The sequence below is a fragment of the Balaenoptera ricei genome, chromosome 20 (assembly GCF_028023285.1).
Source record: "Balaenoptera ricei isolate mBalRic1 chromosome 20, mBalRic1.hap2, whole genome shotgun sequence".
Lineage (NCBI taxonomy): Eukaryota > Metazoa > Chordata > Mammalia > Artiodactyla > Balaenopteridae > Balaenoptera > Balaenoptera ricei.
The window spans coordinates 38266186-38292573 of NC_082658.1; the positions used below are offsets into that span (position 1 = coordinate 38266186).

At 37.2% G+C, this 26388-nt stretch overlaps 2 protein-coding genes and 1 non-coding gene across 6 annotated transcripts in view; 1 reads left to right on the plus strand and 2 right to left on the minus strand.

Annotated features, from left to right (window-relative positions):
* RNF43 (ring finger protein 43) overlaps window positions 1–9492 on the minus strand; it is a 61680-nt gene extending 52188 nt beyond the window's left edge. For 2 of the 4 annotated variants that reach the window (XM_059907792.1, XM_059907796.1), the window contains exon 1: window positions 7232–9492. In XM_059907792.1, coding sequence (XP_059763775.1) covers window positions 7232–7483 — 252 coding nt within the window. In that variant the 5' untranslated portion in view covers window positions 7484–9492. The remainder of the gene's footprint in view (window positions 1–7231) is intronic. The other 2 variants (XM_059907793.1, XM_059907794.1) reach the window with 2 other exon arrangements.
* A 5936-nt stretch (window positions 9493–15428) lies between these two features.
* The window catches only part of HSF5 (heat shock transcription factor 5), a 49944-nt gene continuing 38984 nt past the window's right edge, over window positions 15429–26388 (minus strand). The window contains exon 6 of the mRNA XM_059908017.1: window positions 15429–15560. Coding sequence (XP_059764000.1) covers window positions 15490–15560 — 71 coding nt within the window. The 3' untranslated portion in view covers window positions 15429–15489. The remainder of the gene's footprint in view (window positions 15561–26388) is intronic.
* On the plus strand, window positions 16588–16715 carry LOC132356278 (U6atac minor spliceosomal RNA). Its single transcript, XR_009499802.1, has one exon. It is a non-coding gene; the product is annotated as a U6atac minor spliceosomal RNA (small nuclear RNA).

Genomic DNA, 26388 nt, shown 5'->3' on the forward strand with positions numbered 1-26388 from the left:
CAGACAACTATAAAAGTATGTCACATGGCAGTAAGTTTATAAAGAAAAATAAAGCAGGGAAGGAGAATATGAGCCCTAGGGGGAATAGGAAGGGTCCTTCAGAATTGGATGGTCTAAGAAGGCCTCACTGAGAAGGTATATTTGACACGGGGTTGACATTTGAGACTGAGAGAAGAAAATACCCAGGGTATAAGTGGGACTAGTAAGTGGAAAGGCCCTGAGGTGGTAATAGTCTTGGTTTAACTGAAGGACAACAAGGAGGTCAGGGTGACTGGAGTAGAGTGAGGGGAGAGGAGGTAAAAGGTGCAGGTGCCAGGCCAGATCCTGAAGGGCGTTATAAGTCACTGTAAAGACCCTGGCTTGTTCTCTAACAATTCTCAAGAGAACAATGAATGCAGGTCAGAGAGTTAGCTCAGAGGGCTTTTTGAGACATAAAGTTGGCAAACTGCTTCACCAATAGCTTTTAAACTGAATTGTCAAACTGAGCAACATCGGTCCAAATAGAGGATATCTCAGCCACTGACAATATTTTAGCTTTTGAGGATTTCCCTGAGAAATCCACATCCTTGGATAACTTAAAAAGTGGATTACTAGTCTATCTCCTGCAAAGCACACTGGGTCCATCTCTATGCAACTTTCTTCTAAGATAATTAACTTGCTTTCTCTCTCCCATTAAGTTTCCTTTTCTATAAAATGGAGTATCACCTGTATTTGGTTTGCAAGTATTTGTGAATCATTTTAAGCTTCTTGGAAGAACATTGCTACATAAATTCGATGGAACATCATCATCACACACTTCTCTGACAATACCCTGCTACCAATTCTGGTTCCTGACAGAACATTTATAATAGTACATTGCTCATTTATAACATCTTTTTTCCTCTGCTGTACTTTGTAATTTGAAGGGAGTTAAGAGGAGGGAAAAAAAGCACACAAAAGTTCCAATAAACACTTTCCAGTGAATGAAATGTAAAGCCTTTTTATTAAAAACAAAAACAAAACCCTGAGCCCCAGGGATATCTTTAAAACTGTATAAAAAGCTAACTATGGCTAATTTGTAGATAAAGAAAATTACAACACACACACACACACACACACACAGAGTTTACCACAAAAACCAAGGAAATGCATACCCCTAGAATCAGCTCAAAGGACACTAAATAGCCTGATAGGGGCAATAACCAAGGGCACAGCTCATTCATTACCTCCTATTAACCACAAGAGATTAATGAATTTGAACTTACAACAATTTTGCTGGATTTCCACATGAAGTATGGACCTATTATATATACAAATTTGTCTGATAGGTACTTTTATATAAATGAGATATCTCCTTAACTTGAAAAATTATCATTAAAAATATTCTGCAGCTTCCTCCTCTCTTCTGGGTGCCATGCTTCTAACAACAAAGCCATATCAAGAAGGCTCTGAGCTGGGATCGTAGAAGGCAAGCACCTAAGATTGCTTGTGTGCACAGAGGATTTACATCTGATGGTGTACTTCTGACTACATTCCAAAGTCAATTATAAATTAGCTGAATTTTCTGCACCGCCATTAACATAAATAACCAAGGGTTGACTGTACCTTGAATATTTATACTTCTTTTAAAGGCTGGCCTCAAAGCAAAATCACAAAATCTTTGAAATCTCTGCTTCCAAGGAACTCTAACAGTTAGATGCATACTATGACAGTTAGATGCATACTATTTCAAAGTTTATTATTTCAGGTTCCCATATAAGATAACTTACCACAGACTGTTATAAAATGAAAAGAAAGGTAATGAAAGTTGTTCCACTCAAAGGGAAATACTAAGTAAATAAACATTCTGATTTGTAAATATCTTCGTAAATGAAACACAAATGAGAGAAATAGAAGAAACAGAGATTATTAGAAGTTAGCAGATTATTAGAAGTTAACTATATATTATATAGTTTGGATCAATTGCAGAGAATAGTACTCATCAGTTTCATTCCTTTCTATTCTGGAAATAAATTCATCATTTAGACAAAGCCTACACTGGTGTTTTGTTCATCTTTGGCATTCATAGATGTACAGAATTTTATTTTTTTAAAGTCTTTATTGAATTTATTACAATATTGCTTCTGTTTTATGTTCTGGTTTTTTTGGCCACGAGGCATGTGGGATCTTAGCTCCCCGACCAGGGATCAAACCCACACCAACTTCGTTGGAAGGCAAAGTCTTAACCACTAGACCACCAGGGAAGTCCCTGTACAGAATTTTAGAGTTAGAAAAGCATGAGCTCTGGGGTTCAAGTTCCAGCTATGCCCCCTACTATTAGATCTTGGAAAATAGCTTTGAGCCTCACTTTGAGCCTCAGTTTCTTTACCTATAATATGTAAAAATAAAAGTACTGTATTTCTACTGTATGATATCACTTATATGTGGAATCTAAAAAAATACAACAAACTAGTGAATATAACAAAAAAAAAAAGAAGCAGACTCACAGATACAGAGAACAAACTAGTGGCTACCAGTGGGGAGAGGGAAGGGGGGAGGGGCAGAATAGGGGTAGGGGATTAAGAGGTACAAACTGCTATGTATTATAAAATAAGCTACAAGGATATATTGTACAACACAGGGAATATAGCCAATATTTTATAATAACTATAAATGGAGTATAACCTTCAAAAATTGTGAATCACTATATTGTATACTTGTAACTTATATAATATTGTACATTAACTATACTTCAATTAAAAAACATCTGCCCTAATCTTAAAAAAAAAAAGTACTGTATTTCTCTCATGAAGGTATTACAAGGATTCAATGAGTTAATACATGTGAAGTGCATAGCACAAGTTCAGTTTTACAGATGGGAAATCTAAAGCCTAGAAAGGTAAAAAACTATTTTGTCCCAAATCACCCACCTACTTAGTGGCAGAGTCAAAGCTCAAAGTCAAGTCCCTTTAGTCACAGTGTAGTCACTTTGTCAACTGCAGTTTGCTATAAAGCATTGTCTCTCTGGCTTTGGCCAACACTTCAATTATAAAGTTTTCTCTTCCTCCCGAAATAATTAATTTCAGGCCCTGACTACAAATAAAGTGAAAATGGAAAGATGGGATAACTATGTGTTGACTAATAGGTAAATGAAGGGGCAAGCAGAGACACTGTGCAAGGGGGAATTTGTCCAGGAGGTGTTCACTGCTACTGGCCAAACGCTGCACTACCACAGCTCCCATTGTAGGTCTGAAGCCTCAGGGCAGCACATTCTAATCTTGATCATAACTTTAACCTGGAGTCTAAGAAAATCCAGGACAACCAGCTGAGCAGGAAGAGTGTGATAGTTAAAGAATCAGTGACCTCTCCTGCGCTACGCAAAGATCCTCTTGCTCTTTTGCTTCGAGAAGAAGGAAGATTAATTTGAGTTGTCCCTCTAAGTAACATTTATTAATAAAGAACAAGAATTGAGAAAGAAAATAGGACTGTAATCATTTTTAGAAGTGGTAGCAACAATATCACTTAGAAATAATATAAACAAATGTTGATAAGAGGTAAACAAACCAGAAAACTGGACAATGAGACAATGCATAAGCTCCAGCTCATTTTCCTTCTACAATGGTATAAACCAGGAGAAGAAGAATTAGTCAAATGAACAGTCAAAATAGTAAGAATAATAGTAAAATCACTATCATTTAGTCCTCTTTATCAGTCACTGCCAAGTAATTAGGAGATCCCTGAAAGTTTCCTTGACATGGATTTTTGTGTGTGTGTCTCCCACATTCTCTCTTTTTTTTCTTATTGAGATATAATTGACATATAACACTGTATTAGTTTTAGGTATATAACATGATTTGATATATATATATACTATATATATAGTGAAATGATCACCACAATAAGCTTAGTTAACATCCATCATTACTCATAATTACAAAAAAAATTTTTGGACATGGATTTTTGAGGGCTAGTTAGGGAAATATTGAGGCAGAACAGTGGTGGAAGGTTATCCTAAATATAAAAATTCAATGGGAAACAAAGATTTAAAAAGTAGAAAGAAATCAGAGGAGAGGGAGAGACAGGATTTTGGCAAATGTAGGGGAAACCTAAGAAGTAGACACTTTAAAGACAATGGCAAAGCCGCACAGGGATGTGAAATGATATGGTAGTGCAAAGAAGCAGCTCTTGGGCAAAATAGAAAGGAAAGAAATATAATTTGGTCAGGGCTAAGATGGGGAGTTTTGAAATGGAAAAGAGAAGACTTGAGAAATGAAAGGAATACAGCCAAGGCAACATTTCCTCTTCTATTTTGACTTTCTTCTAGTACTTTAAAGAGAATATTATAATTTAAGACTCTGAACATATCTTGTACAATGGATGTAACTGTTGGTAAAGAGAAACCTAAGTACAAGGAGTGAGGAATAAGAATCAGGACAAAAATTCACCAAGGCCTGGCCTTGTATATACAGCCATCAGATGAAGCTGAGACAAGCAAAATTATTTTAGAGACACTTCTATGGCCTATTTTATTATTAAGCAAATTCGGGGCACATTGTCATGGGATGTTTCTCTTTGTCTATGGAAAATTAAAATTGTAATACAAATGAAAATCCAGTTAATTTGGTCCTTATGAAAAAGTACATACCCTGAAATAGTTGAACAAAGTGTAAAGAAATGTCAGATTTTCTGAAACTCTCTGGAAATTCCAGAAACCACAACAAGGTCATTATGATGTTTTTAAATCGCTGTTCTCATAACTTTACATTTCCCAATGCATAGCATGCCCAATTTTACAAAGACCTGACTGCATCTTTGAAGATAATCAAACTTAACAGGCAGCTAGAATAATTCATAGGTAGAAGGATACACAGAATTATCCAAAATTCTGCAAAGCCAACAGAGAAGATTGCCTTTAGTTCTGTGACACCAGGGGACAGATATCCATCAAGAAAGCTAAAGTGCAGCAAAGCACAGCTCTAGGACATTTAAACAGAACTTCAGTTGAGTGGAAGGCTTGGTTAACCACAGTTGAGTAAACCTGCGTTGCAGTGTAATCTGATAAGGAACAAACAGCATGGATTCTAGAAGTGTAAACCATGTGTCCCTAACATGCTAGACTTCTTTGAAAGAGTTAATCAAATAGTGGATAAAAATGAACTGAGACATAGCAGCCAAAAGTTTTTTTTTTTTTTAAATAGAGTCTCTCATAAGAGGTTATTAAGAAAATTTAGTAATTACTGTAAATTAAAAATTGATTAATAGAAAATAAACCAGGACCAATACTGAAAGTCTCCAGAGATTAATACTAGGCTAGTGTACAAATTTATTAATGACCTAGAAGAAGCTTGTATGGAGAGAAAAGGTGAAGAAAGACTGAAAATTGCCAATGATGCAAACTATCTATTGGAAAGCCTGGAAAGGCCTTGCTAAATAATAGATACAATGAAATTCCCTCTTCACAAAGTAAAGAATCAATACTTAAAGTACACTGATAGATTCAAAGTTAATAGGTTAAAAAAAAAAAAAAAAGATTAAGCAACACTTACCAGAGTGAGAAAAAGGGCAAAATAAGAGAAGATATGATACAGACTGACAAGGTAATAAATGGCAGAGAATGCCAGCTAGTAGCTCTTATATACCTTTTCCTTTATGAATACACAGAAACTTTATGTGGAGTTTTATGATAATAGAAGACAAAACATTTAAAATAAAAGACACTATTTTATGCAGCATATAATTAACCCATTGAACATGCTGCCACAGGACATTAATAAGACACAAAGCTTAGCATGGTTCCCAAAGACCTCAGAGCCTCCAGAATATGGTTCTATAGTAAAATTACTTAGGGCAAAAAATTACAATGGAGCACATACCTCATGCCTCAAGGTATAAACTAGGCAAGGTCAGGATGGAAGTTTCCTTTCCAATTGTTGTATTCAAAATGATTTATGGTTTCAACTTTTAAATATTCCTAATTCTATCCTAAAGTTCAAATTAAGTGAATAGACTCTTATCCAAAAATTCTTACACTATTTTTTCCAGATATACTCTTTTTGCCTGTTTATTTTTCTAAATAGCAGAGCCTTCCTTTTCACCCAATTCTTCTTCCACTTCACTTATCCCAGCTTCAAAACATTGCCTAAGAAGTGATCATGAAGAGCCACTAAGTCATATATGTAAAAATCCGTGTTTGGCAAAGAGAGTTCTATAATCTGTTAAATTTTCTCATCTTTTTCCTCTCAGTGGACAAAAATTAAAATTCATACAATATTTTGGTTCTGTTTATGTCACAAAATAAAAATCTGAGCTTAGATGCTGAGATGAATGATATTTAACATTTTTCACCTGTGACTAAGAGCTACAGCAAGAAATGTCCTTTTATAAAAGGAATTTTAATCAATAAGCAACATAATTTTATAGAGTAAGATACTAGAATGCCACATGAAAAAGGTAGAACCCTCAAGGCTCTATCTTCACCATGGGGAATGAGCAAGTCATCTATGAAATGCTATGGCCTCAGTCAGTTCATACACTAAACACATAAAGAGTAGGCTATGAATGAGTTATAGGCAAAATTCACAACCTGAAAGCCTAAGAAACTGTGTCTGAAAAACTCTGTGGGTCAATAAAAAACAGACGTTAAATTTAAAATTTTTGAAAATAATAAAATTATGTGTATACAAGACCAAAGTGATCAGGAGGCAAGTTTACACCTTGTGTCCATTTTGTAATCTAGCCCTCTCCATTTTGGGTTTAGCAATAGGGTGCCACACGTGGTATAAGGCCAGCCGTAGCATTCAAGCTTGACTGAATTTTAAAAGTGACACACTGATCAAATCTGTTCCAAGGACATTCTAGAATTTCAGGGTGCTACTGACCATTAAAATCAACCTCCTCGGTGCTCACTTCAAATCTAAACATGATGTAAAGTACAATCCTTGAGTTAATTAAATACAAGCCCATATATTTCATCTATAAAAAAAATAGTGTCCAGAATATATCACTTGCAAAGAAAGGTCTTATTATGTAATGCAGTGTAGTACGAGAGTTAAAAATAAGCAGATGATCTTACAAAATACAGGATTTATATGTTTCTTCTCTAGTTTAAAATAAGAATTTGCTTTAGAAGGCCAGTAAGGTAATATGCTTAACAAGATGAAACAAACAGAAAGCTAAGCAGCAGAGCCCTTGTATGGAATTTGGTTTGGCAGACAAAAGAAGAAAGGCATATTTCAAACAGATGGAAAGTGAAAAATAATAAAGTCATCCTTACCTGCATTAATTTTCCTTCTGCTGGAGTTATGTCAGCAACACCAGCAAACACACCTTCCAAAGTGAGATTCAGTTTTCCTGTGGGGTCCATTTTCAAGGGGATCACTCTGATAATAGCTTTCTGCTCAGCTGATCTTTCAGACTCCACTGCTGCTGCCAGGACCAGTCCTGTGCGTCCAAAGCCTGCCTGCAGGGTAGCCATCAGCAGCCAGGGCCAGAGGGCAGCCAGCTGTAGCTGGTGGCCACCACTCATGCTACCAGCTGCAGCAATGCACTTCGGCCATACATACTGCTTCCACTAGCTAACACCGAACACAGGTTCCTAGATCCAGACAAACGGAGGAAAAGAAACTTATGCTTCAGTTCCAGAAAGCTGAGTCGTGGTTTTGGCCCTTCCTTTCTCTAAAGTATATTCCCAAGAACAGGTGGTATTCCTGATCTGGCAGGGAAGAAGGTATTTTCAGCCTACTTCTGCTTCAGGTATGTCATTTTCTCCCATCTTCACTATGATTAGTAAAGATATTGCCGCTTCTCTTTGGAATTTTCAATTTTGCTTGAGGGTGAATGTCACATCCTGAATTTTAATTATGTCAGATCACTTGGTGCTGGTCTTCCATATGCATCAAGTTCTCGAGCCACTAAACCCAATGTTAATGAACAAAACAAGGCAAAGTAAAAGACTAAGGCCATGCATCAAAGGTGAGAGTGAAAAACTCCAGCTCAGAAAACGAAGAGATGGTCCTTTAAAGCCACAAAATTCGTCAACGGTAAAAGACTAAAGATCACAGGAGAATTTTTTCTTAAAAAATGGGGAAGGAGAGGAAATAATATTTCAGGCCACACCTTGAGAGATGTCCAAAGATGCTACAACATGTATTCATAAAAGTTTCAACATTAAACTGTATTTCATTGTAGCCAAAGTTCCAGGCCCACTGAACTTACAATACTTTTCATGAACTTAAATATACTACGATTTTTAGATTTTCTACCTAGATTTGCCTGTAAACTAGGTGCGAATTTATATGTCTTCACATAGTCACAGGATAAACCTGAGCATCACAAGTTTTTCCAACTTTCATAATTAGAAGAATATTTGAAAAGGTTGGCTTTCCAATTATTTTTCCCAGTTGACATTCATATTTCTATCTTTATTTTCCCTTCTCTCTTAGGGATTCCAGCTTTTATGCTCCTGCTTGAGAATGCCAAGCACTTTGATTTCCCATGAGATGCTTTTGGAAGCTACTTTATTATCCAGATCTTATAATCTGTAATTTTCTAGGTTCATAAGTAAAACAAAGGACTATTCCTAACACGCTTTCAAATTCCTTGAGGGGGTGGGGAATAAAAGGGGGAGTAAGGAGGTGATTAGTCTACAAGCTCTAAGTAGAACACCCTGAAAAAGTAAAAATAAACCTGAGTAGAGTAGATCTGTGCTATTTCTAGGCACACTTGAGAATTTGGGTCTTTGTACAAACAAAGTCTTAATTCTAAGATTTCAAAATGTGCACCCTTAAGTAAATACAAATGCACTTCAACCACAAAGCCCACTGTGTTCAGAGGTCAAGTTAAAAAATCTTATTAAGTCTTCAGAATAAGTGCTGAAAAGCCAAGCAATGGAACATGAACCTGTGATATAGATTCTTTTCTTTCGCTGAGGCAGAGGGAGAAAAAAAAAAGAATTTCGAAAGAAATCTGCAAACCTGTTGTGCTGTCAGGCCCACTGGAATCCACGGGGGTGAAACAAATTCAATTATGCTTTTATAGATCCTGCTCAAAAAAAAAGGTTTCAACTGCTTAACCAAGTACAGCTCATTCTTCCACCTTCTTACTCTGCAACCAAACCAAGTGCCCCACACTGCAGCTAGGTGCCGAGAAATTCCGCAGCCCGAAAAAATAATCCATGCAGGTCAAAGGCAGAAACTTACTCCAAGGTTAGAGCTACTGTCCCCAAGAACTCTAAAAACACTTCTAGAGGATCCAAAACCATCTCTGAAATCTCTTTTCTAACAAAAGTCCTTTTTCTCCCCGAACAGCATATAAAAATGATCAAATCTTGAAAGAGAAAAGAAGCAAAGTAGCAAATACATCAGCAACAATTCACTACCAGGAACATAGAAAATCCCAGAGGGCAATGTCTCTGCATCATGGATAGACTTGGAAAGTTCGGAAGGATTCGAGTGCTTCCCTTCCAGAAAGACAATTCTGGATCAGCTCCCTAGAGGAGGAAGCCTGTGGTTTGTAACTGGTGTTCTAGCTCTGACTCCCTCCCCTGGGACTGCAATCACGCTCTCTACCTGCTGACACAAAGTGAGGGTGGAGCAGCTAGAGGCAACCACCCCCATCCCGCCCCTCCTCCTCCTGGCTGGCTGGGGCCCGGTGCGCGCACACTTCACCAGACACGTTCCTGTGCTGAGAAGAGAGCCTCTCTCGGCTCCTCGACTCCCTCTATTGAGCCACAGCCAAACTGCATCCAATTCAATCTTCAGTACCTTTCTCTGGGTAAGCAAGCTACCACATGTAAATCAGGGCCACACAAACAGACATGTAAGCAGCTTCTGCACCCAAGAGACATAGATGGTGATATAAGGAAATAAAGACAAAAAAGAAGGAAACCCAGAAGATAAAATAATGGACACAAGGTTTTGCAAATATAAGTTAAAAGGCATTTCTGCTCTTTCGGGTTTTAGTGTCTGTAAATGCCACAAAGCCAGAATAAAGTGATCCTGTGCTATAGTTCTGATTTATTGCTGTCTTAAGTCTGCTACCCTGGCAAGAACTCTGTCCATTTTATGCATAGTTTTTCTTCAGCCCTTACAAATTTAAATTCAGTAGCTCTTTTCTAAACTGTGCCTGTACCAAGCTTTTAGATTAGGTGATGTCAGAGGTCTGGAATCTGTTATTTTCTTCTCACATCCCTGGGAGGTGAAATATACTATGGATCAGACCTGGGCCTTCAATGTGAGACTGCAAGTAAGTCTATATCATAAATACAAACAAAGGGGGAAAATATATATGCTTAATGAGAAGAATATAGGCAAAAAGAAAACTAATTTTTGGTTAATTACCACACTCATGAACAATAACCCTTCTAGTAACACTTTCTTTAGAAATAATGCAGAAGTTTCTAATATATGTTTCTAAAATTTGCATTTTCAAGTCGACCAGATTATATTTGACTGTGCCCAGACATTTAATTTTGACCTGCTGCCAATAGTCTTTCCAAACTGTACAAATGAACAATGATGTGGATATGGTTAACACTGCACTTGATAATGGTTAAGATTTATGTTACATGCTTATTGTGGTAAAAAGCACATAACAAAATTTAAAACAATTTTTAGTTTGTACAAAAGAATTGTACAAATTGATCACTTGTAAAATGTGGAGAATAATAATTGCATTGTAGGTTTGTTGTAAAGATTAAAGGACATAATGCCTCTGAAGGCAAAAAGTATGAGTGACCTAGTCACCTTGAGAATTTCATCCCTAAAGAGGGTCTACAGCCCAATTCGAAAAGATACATGTACCCCAATGTTCACAGCAGCACTATTTACAATAGCCAAGACATGAAAGCAACCTAAACATGCATCGACAGATGAATGGATAAAGAACATGTGGTACATATATACAATTGAATATCACTCAGCCATAAAAAGGAATGAGGGACTTCCCTGGTGGTCCAGTGGTTAAGACTCCACGTTCCCAATGCAGGGGGCCTAGGTTCAATCCCTGGTCAGGGATCTAGATCCCGCATGTTGCAACTAAGACCTGGCACAGCCAAATAAATAAATATTTTTAAAAAATGAAATAATGCCATTTGCAGCAACATGGATAGACCTAGAGATTATCATACTAAGTGAAGAAAGTCAGAGATAGAAAAATATCATATGATATCACTTATATGTGGAATCTAAAATATGACACAAATGAACTTATTTATGAAACAGAAAGACTCACAGACATCGAAAACAAACTTATGGATACCAAAGGGGAAAGTGGGTGGCGGAGGAATAAATTAGGAGTATGGGATTAACAGAGACATACTACTATATGTAAAATAGATAAACAACAAGGACCTACTGCATAGCACAGGAACTATATTCAGTATCTTGTAATAAACTATAATGGAAAAGAATCTGAAAAAAATATATATGTATCTGTATATCTGAATCACTTTGTTGTACACTAAAACTAATACAGCATTGTAATTCAGCTATACTTCAGTTTAAAAAAATTAATAAAAAAAATTTTAAAGAGGGTTTATGGGGATAGTTTTGGCATTTTAGGCCTAATAACACCTAGAGCAGAGAGAGAAATTCTAAAGTAAATTCTTAATTTAGCACTTTTTCTTTATTGGTTGGACCTTAAGAACATAATGCAAGTATAGACCTTTTATAGCTCCTTTCCTAAAGAATAGGAGTGGCTCTAATTCTTCTGGAGAGAATTTTTAAAAATTCTGCTGTGGTTTTACACTTATTTAAAATTATTTATTTATTTATTTATTTATTTATTTATTTATCTATTTATTGGCTGCATCGGGTCTTAGTTGTGGCATGCGGGATCTTTCTTTGCAGCATGCAGTCTCTTCGTTGCAGTGCACAGGCTTCTCTCTAGTTGTGGCGCCCGGGCTCCAGAGCGCGTGGGCTCTCTAGTTGTGGTGTGAGCGCTCAGTAGTTGCCGCACGCAGGCTTAGTTTCCTGGCAGCACATGGGATCTTAGTTCCCCGACCAGGGATTGAACCAGCGTCCCCTGCATTGCAAGACAGATTCTTTTTTTTTTTTAATTAAAGATTTGTTTTTAATTAATTAATTTATTTTATTTATTTTTGGCTGCATCGGGTCTTAGTTGCAGCATGCGGGATCTTTGTTGAGGCATGTGGGATCTTCATTGTGGTGCACAGGCTCCCCTCTAGTTGTGGCACGCAGGCTCCAGGGTACATGGGCTCTGTAGTTGTGGCGCTCAGGTTCCAGAGTGCGTGGGCTCTGTAGTTTGGGGCAGGCGGGCTCTAGTTGAGGTGCGCGAGCTCAGTAGTTGTGGCACACGGGCTTAGTTGCCCCGCGGCACGTGGGATCTTAGTTCCCTGACCAGGGATCGAACCCATGTCCCCTGCATTACAAGGTGGATTCTTTACCACTGGACCACCAGGGAAGTCCCAGCAAGACGGATTCTTAACCACTAGACCACCAGGGAAGTCCCTGGTTTTACATTTTTATTTTATGTACGCCATGTAAAAGTATAGCATAAAATGTGTAAAATATACATTATTATATATCTGATATATGTAAAAATATCTTTAATGTTAAACTAAACAAAAAGTAACCTACTAATTGACTTTGCCTCACCTATTCCTGCTTGAAACTTGCAAAGGAATTAAGACACACAAACCTAAGACTTAATACAGATACTTAGTTGAAAGGAAAAGAATACAGATGTGGTTGCCCTCTCTTGAGGAAACTCTGAGATCTGAGCATGACGATAATAGGTGTCATGAGTCTGGGTACCTTGAGCTACTTAGGATCAAACCAAACAGCTCTATATAGCTTAATTCACTGACATATTGTGTTTATTTACACAGTATTGACAAGCAAAGTCACCAGAATTGATAAGCAAGAGAAATTATTCTCTGGCTTCAAAGTTTTGGCATTATCCCTCAGGGATTGACAGACCACAACTACCACAGAGATGTCATAAAGATGCCATCACTATGGTAATGAATCGCCCATCTCACTGACACCTACTACCTAACTTTACAAGAGACAGATCACACTTCAGGATCTACTTTCACACCTGCATTGACTAAAGTTACTGAAGACCTTGATCCTTTTCCAAAAAACTAGGTTTCTATAAACATGTCCAAGAATTGTCCTTATCCTTAATGGCATTTTAAGGATTCAATCTCTATTCAAGTGTAAATGAAAAAAACTCAGGATATTTTTTAAAAAGTCAGATTCTTTGGAAAACAGAGCACATTTTCTTCTGAACTTCACTATTATGATTAATAGTTATAATGACTGAGGTTTCTATTGATCACCAAACAGTAAAAACAAACAAGACAACAAGTCTAGTTGAAACACTTTATTGTTGACTGACTGAAATTTATCATGCTTAAGGTGCTGAAATACTGAGGCACTAGTCAGGAACCTTGTTAGCATGTGTCAGACCCTACCAACTAATTCACACAAAGATTTTATTTTATCTTTTGCCACTTTGTCCAAGACAGTAATGATAGCTTTAGCTGATAGGTAGCAGGCATGTGAGTATAGCAGTAGGTCCAGCTCCTTGGTCTGTTGTATTCATATATAAAAAAAAGTTTGGAAAGCTGATAAAGGCATTTCATTAATTAAGCCTTAAAACAATTGAAACCAAATCCATGCCAAGGTTCCTGCTTGACACATGTTCCTCAAAAGATATTATCTCTTTCAACATATACAAAGCCAAGAAAGGCATATTTAAGGGAAGGAATATCACCTACATAGTATATCAGCTTTTCAACCTGACAGAGAAAAGGCAAAGTTCCTTCATTTAGAAACTGGGTCTCCTCTTCACATACTCTGCCAAAATACACAGTCTGACCAAAAGATGTAGGAGTCTTGATAATCTGTTCTTCTTTTAAACCTTGCTAATAAAGATGAATAAATGTTCATCACATGGACATCGTCTAGTCTAATCAGATGGACCAAACAGGTCACTTTTCAGAACCTATTTTCATATCTAAACTGAGTCACTGCAGACCAATACAGAGCTCATCCTTTTCCAAAAAACTACTATCTCTGTAATACTTCTGGGGAAGTACATCATAGGGAAGGCACAATGCAATTTAAGAAATGAATTGCTACATCCACCATGGCTTGAATAGTACTTATATCACTAAGGGCCTTTCCTTTTTCACTAGTTTCATATTCCTAGGCTTTCCTTTTGTTTCTGCAGTGCTTATTAGGAAAACTGAGGCAGAATCCAATAAGAAAGTTCTAGTCAATTTAAAAGACTTTAAATCAGAAATTTTCTGCTGTCATTGGATGAGCAAGTGAGGAATCAACCACAGAAAGTGGACATCCAAGATACCTCTCCTAAAAACCAGTCCCATAATCCTACTATTTGAATTTAGGATCCTAAAGAGGGGATAAGATAAAAATATTATAGTCTATCCCACTATCCAAACTTCTCTCAGAAGCTTAAACCATACATAAACTATTAAAAATATCAGAGGTATAGCTTCTGTTAGGTGACTACTAATCAGTTTCTCCCAAACTTTGCACACAGTATCTTTTATAGATGAGAATTTATACTTACTGAATGTAAAAATCTAAAATCAGAAAACACTGTGTTAAATCTCTTAATGGTTTTGTTCACATTGTACATTCCCATTTCAAAATAAAAATATTATATATGCATCCTTTATCCCTCTATCCCTCAATATTAATAAAAATATAAAAGCTTTAAAACTTTAAAATCTACCAGCATTTATAAATACAATTATATTCAACAAGCTAAATACTTTTCTTTAGAAGATATATTAAGTAAGTGATATATTAACAAAACCTTCTTACCATTTATGATAATGTATCATTAAAATTAAAGAAAGATATGAAAATAGAAGAATGCTCCCGTAAATATAAAAGAATCAGGGGCTGTTAAGTGTGATGGATGGTCCAAGTCCGGATGCCTTGCTTTTGAAACAGAATGCTGGGTTAGGAAGTAAGAGCATTTCCTGGTTAATCACTTAGAAAATTAACTCTTTCCCAGAGTTTCTCCCTGGAATTCCTGACCCATTTAGACCTGTGATCTTGGTTACCTCACATGCCTTTGTTTCTCACACAATTTCCTCTAAAAGGATCACACTGCGACTTGAAACAGATAGACTGAACTCCCCATTGGAGTTGTGCTGACTACTTTTGAGAGTGGCAAGACGACAAATCAGCACACCCACACAGATTATTCTCCGGTACCATAGATGCAGCTGTTTTTAGATGCTTTTTGACTGTAACAGAAGACCAGGAACTTTCATTTGAAAGGGATCTGGGCAGCAAAAAAAAAAAAAAGGCTTCTAGATGTTTGGTAGTGTGTCAAGGTAAACAATCTGAACTGAACAGCTGTAGTAAATACCAAATTCCCAATTCTCAATTAACAAAATTCTCAATTAACAAAACAAAAATACTTTTTTTCCTTAAAGAACTGAAAGGGCCCCAACAGTGTGTCATGTGCAAGGCTAGTCTGCCTCCAGCTACAGCCAGTGCACAATGTCACGTTTGTCATCCATTCTCACTCTTTTAATTCTTCCTCCTGTGGAAAGTGCTCCTGCTTGCAGGCCACATCCACCAGCAGATGAAGATCTAGAAAGAAAAAAGATTTGTTTACTCACTCTTAGCTTCTCGAACTGGAGAGTTTGATAGACAAGTCTTTAGACAAGAAGAACAAGTTGCTATGTTTCACCTGTAGAATGGGCTCTAAAATCACATTATCTCATCAGATTCTCAATTTGGGGGGCATTCCTGTACCTCTAAAGCACACAGATGCAGCCCAGTTGTTAACCCAAAGAGACTAACAAAGTTTAAAGTTTCTCTCCTTTTAGTGATGTGGATAAGCCTCTTTTCAACTGACTTTTATTATAAGTGAAAAATTAAGGAAAAGTGTCAAAAAGATCAAAGTGAAATAAACACACACAAATGAAAATTCATTTCTTCGATGCTATAAAAATAGATAGGTGGGTTTTGGGAATATGAAAAAGTAATGCCTTCAGAAATACAATGTTAAAGTAAGTAATCACTACCTTTCCAAAGTTGATTGCCTCCAAAAAATTTCCACTTATTGACTAACACAGCTGATTCTCTTATAAAAATGTCTACCTGAATTGTCTGTAAAAAATAAAGTATACGGGGCTTCGCTGGTGGCGCAGTGGTTGAGAGTCCGCCTGCCAATGCGGGGGACACGGGTTCGAGCCCTGGTCCCGGAGGATCCCACATGCCGCGGAGCAGCTGGGCCCGTGAGCCACAATTACTGAGCCTGAGCGTCTGGAGCCTGTGCTCCGCAACAGGAGAGGCCGCGATGGTGAGAGGCCCGTGCACTGCGATGAAGAGTGGCCCCCACTTGCCACAACTGGAGAAAGCCCTTGCACAGAAATGAAGACCCAACACAGCCATAAATAAACAAATAAATAAAATTTAAAAGAGATAAGCAAAACATTCTCTCTATAAATTTGATCTTTAAAAAAAATAAAATAAAATAAAGTATACCCTTCAAGGAGGTCAAGAAACAAAGAGTGGTCATTAAGAATGGAAAGAAGTAAAAAAGTGAGCTCTCAGCTCAGGCACTAGGTTCTTTAACATAAAAAGCTAAGACCATGTACAGAAATAGAGTTAAGTGTTGTATGAAAGGAGAGAGAAGGTTAGCACTCCCCTTGACAAGGATGGAAAAGGCCTTCGGGCCTGGCAACACGCATATGGTTAAGGCATTGCCACCTACTTCATGGCATCTAACCACCGTTTTTAGCAACCTAAGTGTCCATCGACAGACGAATGGGTAAAGAAGATGTGGCACATATATACAACGGACTATTTACTCAGCCATAAAAAGAAACGAAATTGAGTTATTTGTAGTGAGGTGGATGGACCTAGAGTCTGTCATACAGAGTGAAGTAAGTCAGAAAGAGAAAAACAAATACCGTATGCTAACACATATATATGGAATCTAAAAAAAAAAAAAGTGGTCATGAAGAACCTAGGGGCAAGATGGGAATAAAGACGCAGACCTACTAGAGAATGGACTTGAGGATATGGGGAGGGGGAAGGGTAAGCTGGGACAAAGTGAGAGAGTGGCATGGACATATATACATTATCAAATGTAAAATAGATAGCTAGTGGGAAGCAGCTGCATAGCACAGGGAGATCAGCTCGGTGCTTTGTGACCACCTAGAGGGGTGGGATAGGGAGGGTGGGAGGGAGGGAGACGTAAGAGGGAAAAGATATGGGGATATATGTATATGTATAACTGACTCACTTTGTTATAAAGCAGATACTGACACACCATTGTAAAGCAATTATACTCCAATAAAGATGTTAAAAAAAAAAAAAGATGTGGTACATATATACAATGGAATATTACTCAGCCATAAAAAGAAACGAAATTGAGTTATTTGTAGTGAGGTGGATGGACCTAGAGTCTGTCATACAGAGTGAAGTAAGTCAGAAAGAGAAAAACAAACACCGTATGCTAACACATATATATGGAATCTAAAACAAAAAACAAAAAAAAATGGTTCTGAAGAACCTAGGGGCAGGACAGGAATAAAGACCCAGATGTAGAGAATGGACTTGAGGACACAGGGAGGGGGAAAGGTAAGCTGGGACAAAGTGAGAGAGTGGCACTGACATATATACACTACCACATGTAAAATAGATAGCTAGTGGGAAGCAGCTGCATAGCACAGGGAGATCAGCTCGGTGCTTTGTGACCACCTAGAGGGGTGGGATAGGGAGGCTGGGAGGGGAGGAGATATGGGGATATAGGTATATGTATACCTGATTCACTTTGTTATAAAGCAGAAACTAACACACCATTGTAAAGCAATTATACTCCAATAAAGATGTTAAAAAAAAAAAAAGAAATAGAGTTAAATGGCCTATCTGAATAACATAGGCAGAAATGAAGGAATCCTAATGTGGCTTCTAGATTCAGTCTAATTAGTTTACAATTTCTAGAGCAACATGACCAGGGAGCCTTTTTCAGGTTGATTTTTAGGCTTACAATTCTGTCCTAGTAGCATTTTGGAGTTAAACTAAATTATACAGAATGAGTCCTTTATTTCCTACTAGACATAGAGACTTTTGTTACTATATTTGTAGAACACAGCCTCTGTAGGATTGATCAACAGCCTGGGCAAGACAGCTGATACAATAAAATAATTCTACTACCATCTATGAGTAAATCTAGAGGGCATTTGGAACAATATCTACTTTTTGCCATATTTTGTGAAAGGAAGACCAATCACTAGGAGAAGGTACTAGCTCATTTGGTGAACAACACTACAACCTATCCATAAAGAACAAGCAATTTCAGAATTCCCTGGCAGTCCAGTGGTTAGGGCTCCAAGCTTCCACTGCAGGGGGAAGGGGTCAGTCCCTGGTTGGGGGATTAAGATCCTGCATGCTGTGCTGTGAGGCCAAAAAAATTAAAAAAAAAAAAAAAAAAAAGAACAAGCGATCTATCCAGATAAGCATCTTGTAGAGGGAGAACAGACATCAGTTTATCACTTATAACTGGCTTCTTGTACATCCATGATCATGGCAGCATTATTTACAATAGCCAAAAAGTGAAAGCAATCCAAGTATCCATCGATGGATGAATGGAAAAACAAAATGTGGTAGCTACATATAACGGAATATTATTTAGCGTTAAAAAGGAAGGAAATTCTGACAAATGCTACAACATGAATGAGCCTTGAAGATATCACGCTAATTGAAATAAGTTAGTCACAAAAGGATAAATACTGTATGATTCTACTCATTCATATGAGGTAGCTAGGGTTGTCAAATTCATAGAGACAGAAAGTAGAATGGTGGTTGCCAGGGGCCGCAGGGAAGGATGGAATGGATATGGAGTTTCATTTTGGGAAGATGAGAAAAGTTCTGGAGATGGATGGTGGTGATGGTAGTACATAATGTGAATGTACTTAATGCCACTGAATTGTACACTTAAAAACGGTTAAAAAGGTAAATTTTATGTTATGTATATTTTACCACAAAAATGGCTTCTTTACAGTCTAAAGAACAGTGACAATGATTACAGTAATATCTTAATTTATATAACATCTTTTTTTCAAGTAACTAAAATGCATTATTAGAAGGTCATCTAATTAATCCTGAGGAGTGAAGAGATGACTGAAAGAACCTCTACACTATATGACTAATAAGCAAAGTCAATGGTTTCTAAATCTTGCTGCACATTGGAATCACCTGGGGAGCTTTAAAAAAATACTGAGATTGAGGGCTTCTACCCCCATACATTCTGATTTAATTGATATAGAGTACAACCTAGGCATCAGGATTTTTAAAAGCTGACCAAAGGATACAGAATGAGTAATACCTAATTATGATCATTCTCTAAACACTTCGACTCCATATCAGAATAAGAAGGAGAGGCCATATGGTGATAGAAAATACTAAAATAAGAATTTGGAATATGAATAGACCCAACTGCAACCCTACTTTGAAAGCAGAGTAGGAATTCTTGATAATGACAAAGGTAAAGACTATAAAGCAACTACAGATCTCTTATGGGGAGGCAGATTGAAGAACAACAACAACAAATCCTCTTTTTTTCAGTGAACAAATGTCATTTATTTAATTGAGACTTTATTGTGTTGATAGATTCAAATAATGGACAACAGCACATCACAAATAGGCATGTTTAAAGAAACAATAGTCTGTATGGCTCTATAATAGTCTCAGAATGAGTTACGTAGTGTGAGCAACAAACCCTCTTAGCCTTAATGATTGGGCTTTAAAAAAGCATTTGTCGGTACTTCCCTGGTGCTCCAGTGGTTAAGACTCTGCACTCCCAATGCAAGGGGCCCGGGTTCAATCCCTGCTCAGGGAGCTAGACCCCGCAGGCTGCAACAAAGATCCTGTGTGCCACAACTAAGAACCAGTGCAGCCAAATAAATAAACATGTTTTTAAAAAAAGCATTTGGCACACAGCTTCTAATAACAAGCATCTAAACACAATAATTTTGTTAAAGTGAGCTTTCTTCATTAACAAAGCTGCCAATCAAGGAATTCAAGTATAGAAACCAATAAAAATGCAAAAAGACAGACTAGCCTGATGTTACTAGAGGTTTATAGGACTTCATTCAGAAGAGAACCATGATCCACCAGAGGGCAGACAGCAGAAGCAAGAAGAACTACAATCCTGCAGCCTGTGGAATGAAAGCCACAACCACAGAAAGATAGACAAAATGAAAAAGCAGAAGACTACATCCCAGATGAAGGAACGAGATAAAATCCCAGAAAAACAACTAAATGAAGTGGAGATAGGCAACTTTCCAGAAAAAGAATTCAGAATAATGATAGTGAAGATGACCCAGGACCTTGGAAAAAGAATGGAAGCAAAGATGGAGAAGATGCAAGAAATGTTTAACAAAGACCTAGAAGAATTAAAGAACAAACACCTAGAAGAATTAAAGAACAAACAAACAGAGATGAACTATACAATAACTGAAATGAAAAATACACTAGAAGGAATCAATAGCAGAATAACTGAGGCAGAAGAACGGTTAAGTGACCTGGAAGACAGAATGGTGGAAATCACTGCTGCAGAACAGAATAAAGAAAAAAGAATGAAAAGAAATGAAGACAGCCTAAGAGACCTCAGGGACAACATTAAACACACCAACATTCACATTATAGGGGTCCCAGAAGGAGAAGAGAGAGAGAAAGGACACAAGAAAGTATTTGAAGAGATTATAGTTGAAAACTTCCCTAACATGGGAAAGGAAAGAGCCTCCCAAGTCCAGGAAGTGCAGACAGTCCCAGGCAGGATAAACCCAAGGAGAAACACACCGAGACACACAGTAATCAAACAGACAAAAATTAAAGACAAAGAAAAATTATTAGAAGCAACAAGGGAAAAATGACAAATAATATACAAAGGAATCTCCACAAGGTTAACAGCTGATTTCTCAGCAGAAACTCTGCAAGCCAGAAGGGAGTGGCATGATACATTTTAAGTGATGAAAGGGAAGAACCTACAACCAAGAATACTCTACCCAGCAAGGATCTAATTCAGATTCAACGGAGAAATCAAAAGCTTTACAAACAAGCAAAAGCTAAGAGAATTCAGCACCACCAAACCAGCTCTACAACAAATGCTAAAGGAACTCCTCTAAGTGAGAAACACAAGAGAAGAAAAGGACCTACAAAAACAAACCCATAACAATTAAGAAAATGGTAATAGGAACATACATATCAATAATTACCTTAAACGTGAATGGATTAAATGCTCCAACCAAAAGACACAGGCTCGCTGAATGGATACAAAAACAAGACCCATACATATGCTGTCTACAAGAGACCCACTTCAGACCTAGGGACGCATACAGACTGAAAGTGAGGGGATGGAAAAAGATATTCCATGCAAATGGAAGTCAAAAGAAAGCTGGAGTAGCAATACTCATAACAGATAAAACAGACTTTAAAATAATGTTACAAGAGACAAGGAAGGACACTACATAATGATCAAGGGATCAATCCAAGAAGAAGATATAACAATTTTAAATATATATGCACGCAACATAGGAGCACCTCAATACATAAGGCAAATGCACCCAACATAGGAGCACCTCAATACATAAGGTAAATGCTAACATCTATAAAAGAGGAAATTGACAGTAACACAATAATAGCGAGGGACTTTAACACCTCACTTACAACAATGGACAGATCAGCCAGACAGAAAATTAATAAGGAAACACAAGCTTTAAATGACACAATAGACCAGATAGATTTAATTGATATTTATAGGACATTCCATCTGAAAACAGCAGATTACACTTTCTTCTCAAGTGCTCATGGAACATTCTCCAGGATAGATCACATCTTGGGTCACAAAACAAGCCTCAGCAAATTTAAGAAAATTGAAATTGTATCAAGCACCTTTTCTGACCACAATGCTATGAGATTAGAAATAAATTACAGGAAAAAAACGTAAAAACCACAAACACATGGAGGCTAAACAATACACTACTAAATAACCAAGAGATCACTGAAGAAATCAAAGAGGAAATCAAAAAATACCTAGAGACAAATGACAATGAAAACACGACGATCCAAAACGTACGGGATGCAGCAAAAGCAGTTCTAAGAGGGAAGTTTATAGCAATACAATCCTACCTCAAGAAACAAGAAAAATCTCAAACAATCTAACCTTACACCTAAAGGAACTAGAGAAAGAACAAACAAAACCTGAAGTTAGGAGAAGGAAAGAAATCATAAAGATCAGAGCAGAAATAAATGAAATAGAAACAAAGAAAACAATAGCAAAGATCAATAAAACTGAAAGCTGGTTCTTTGAGAAGATAAACAAAATTGATAAACCATTAGCCAGACTCATCAAGAAAAAGAGGGAGAGGACTCAAATCAATAAAATTAGAAATGAAAAAGGAGAAGTTACAACAGACACCGCAGAAATACAAAGCATCATAAGAGACTACTACAAGCAACTCTATGCCAATAAAATGGACAACCTGGAAGAAATGAACAAATTCTTAGAAAGGTATAACCTTCCAAGACTGAACCAGGAAGAAATAGAAAATATGAACAGACCAATCACAAGTAATGAAATTGGAACTGTGATTAAAAATCTTCCAACAAACAAAAGTCCAGGACCAGATGGCTTCACAGGTGAATTCTACCAAACATTTAGAGAAGAGCTAACAACCATCCTTCTCAAACTCTTCCAAAAAACTGCAGAGGAAGGAACACTCCCAAACTCATTCTATGAGGTCACCATCACCCTGATACCAAAACCAGACAAAGATACTACAAAAAAAGAAAATTACAGACCAATATCACTGATGAATATAGATGCAAAATCCTCAACAAAATACTAGCAAACAGAATCCAACAACACATTAATAGGATCATACACCATGATCAACTGGGATTTATCCCAAGGATGTAAGGATTCTACAGTATATGCAAATCAATCAATGTGATACACCATATTAACAAATTGAATGATAAAAACCATACGATCATCTCAATAGATGCAGAAAGAGCTTTTGACAAAATTCAACACCCATTTATGATAAAAACTCTCCAGAAAGTAGGCATAGAGGAACCTCCCTCAACATAATAAAGGCCATATACGACAAACCCACAGCAAACATCATTCTCAATGATGAAAGACTGAAAGCATTTCCTCTAAGATTAGGAAAAAGACAAGGATGTCCACTCTCACCACTATTATTCAACATGGTTTTGGAAGTCTTAGCCATGGCAATCAGAGAAGAAAAAGAAATAAAAGGAATACAAATTGGAAAAGAAGAAGTAAAACTGTCACTGTTTGCAGATGACATGATACTATACATAGAGAATCCTAAAGATGCTACCAGAAAACTACTAGAGCTATTCAATGAATTTGGTAAAGCTGCAAGATACAAAATTAATGCACAGAAATCTCTTGCATTCCTATACACTAACAATGAATGATCAGAAGAAGAAACTAAGGAAACAGTCCCATTCACCACTGCAACAAAAAGAATAAAATACCTAGGAATAAACCTACCTAAGGAGACAAAAGACCTGTACTCAGAAAACTGTAAGACACTGATGAAAGAAATCAAAGATGACACAAACAGATGGAGAGATATACCATGTTTTTGGATTGGAAGAATCAACATTGTAAAAATGACTATACTACCCAAAGCAATCTACAGATTCAGTGCAATCCCTATCAAACTACCAATGGCATTTTTCACAGAACTAGAACAAAAAATTTCACAATTTGTACAGAGACACAAAAGACCCCAAATAGCCAAAGCAATATTGAGGGAAAAACACGGAGTTGGAGGAATCAGACTCCCTGACTTCAGACTATACTACAAAGCTACAGTAATCAAGACAATATGGTACTGGCACAAAAACAGAAATATAGATCAATGGAACAGGATAGAAAGCCCAGAGATAAACCCACGCACCTGTGGTCAACTAATCTATGACAAAGGAGTCAAGGATATACAATGGAGAAAAGACAGTCTCTTCAATAAGTGGTGCTGGGAAAACTGGACAGCTACATGTAAAAGAATGAAATTAGAACACTCCCTAACACCATACACAAAAATAAACTCAAAATGGATTCGAGACCTAAAGGTAAGACTGAACACTATATAACTCTTAGAGGAAAACATAGGAAGAACACTCTCTGACATAAATCACAGCAAGATCTTTTTTTGACCCACCTCCTAGAGTAATGGATATAAAAACAAAAATAAACAAATGGGACCTAATGAAACTTCAAAGCTTTTGCACAGCAAAGGAAACTATAAACAAAACAAAAAGACAAGTCTCAGAATGGGAGAAAATATTTGCAAACGAAGCAACAGACAAAGGATTAATCTCCAAAATATATAAAGAGCTCATGCAGCTCAATATTAAAGAAACAAACAACCCAATCCAAAAATGGGCAGAAGACCTAAATAGACATTTCTCCAAAGAAGACATACAGATGGCCAAGAAGCACATGAAAAGCTGCTCAACGTCACTAATTATTAGAGAAATGCAAATCAAAACTACAATGAGGTATCACCTCACACCAGTTAGAATGGGCATCATCAGAAAATCTACAAACAATAAATGCTGGAGAGGGTGTGGAGAAAAGGGAACCCTCTTGCATTGTTGGTGGGAATGTAAATTGATACAGCCACTATGGAGAACAGTGTGGCGGTTCCTTAAAAACCTAAAAATAGAATTACCATATGACCCAGCAATCCCACTACTGGGCATATACCCAGAGAACACCATAACTCAAAAAGACACATGCACCCCAATGTTCATTGCAGCACTATTTACAATAGCCAGGTCATGGAAGCAACCTAAATGTCCATCGACTGATGAATGGATAAAGCAGATGTGATACATATTCACAACGGAATATTGCTCAGCCATAAAAAGGAATGAAACTGGGTCATTTGTAGAGACGTGGAGGGATCTAGAGACTGTCATACAGAGTGAAGTCAGAAAGAGAAAAACAAATATTGTATATTAACGCATATATGTGGAGTCTAGAAAAATGGTACAGATGAACTGATTTGCTAGGCAGAAACAAGAGACACAGATGTAAAGAACAAATGTATGGACACCAAGGGGGGGAAGTGGAGGGGGGGAGAATTAGGAGATTGGGATTGACATAGATACACTAATATGTATAAAATAGATAGCTAATAAGAACCTGCTGTATAGCACAGGGAACTCCACTTTGCTGTACAGTAGAAACTAACACAACATTGTAAAACAACTACACCCCAATAAAAAAATAAAATAAAATACATAGAGAGAGAAAAAAAAATTAAAAAAAGAAGAGAACCTTGTATACTCATCAGAGAAGACAAGTGTTTGAGAATCAGTGGCTGAGTTGATTTGAGAGCTGAAAGGCCTACAGGGACAGAAGCATTGCATCTACTCATTTGGGATTTTTTTTTTTTTGGCCGCACCACGCAGCTTGTGGGATTTTTTTTTTTTTCATCAGTTTTATACAAATCAGTGTATACGTGTCAATCCCAATCGCCTAATTCAGCACACCACCATCCCCACCCCACCGCAGTTTTACCCCCTTGGTGTCCATATGTCTGTTCTCTACATCTGTGTCTCAACTTCTGCCCTGCAAACCGGCTCATCTGTACCATTTTTCTAGGTTCCACATACATGCGTTAATATACGATATTTGTTTTTCTCTTTCTGACTTACTTCACTCTGTATGACAGTCTCTAGATCCCTCCACGTCTCAACAAATGACTCAATTTCGTTCCTTTTTATGGCTGAGTAATATTCCATTGTATATATGTACCACATCTTCTTTATCCATTCATCCGTTGATGGGCATTTAGGTTGCTTCCATGACCTGGCTATTGTAAATAGTGCTGCAATGAACATTGGGGTGCATGCGTCTTTTTGAATTACGGTTTTCTCTGGGTATATGCCCAGTAGTGAGATTGCTGGGTCATAAGGTAATTCTATTTTTAGTTCTTTAAGGAACGTCCATAATGTTCTCCATAGTGGCTATATCAATTTACATTCCCACCAACAGTGCAAGAGCGTTCCCTTTTCTCCACACCCTCTCCAGCATTTGTTGTTTGTAGATTTTCTGATGATGCCCATTCTAACTGGTGTGAGGTGATACCTCATTGTAGTTTTGATTTGCATTTCTCTAATAATTAGTGATGTTGAGCATCTTTTCATGTGCTTCTTGGTCATCTGTATGTCTTCTTTGGAGAAATGTCTATTTAGGTCTTCTGCCCATTTTTGGATTGGGGTGTTTGTTTCTTTAATATTGAGCTGCATGAGCTCTTTATATATTTTGGAGATTAATCCTTTGTCCGTTGATTCGTTTGCAAATATTTTCTCCCATTCTGAGGGTTGTCTTTTTGTCTTGTTTATGGTTTCCTTTGCT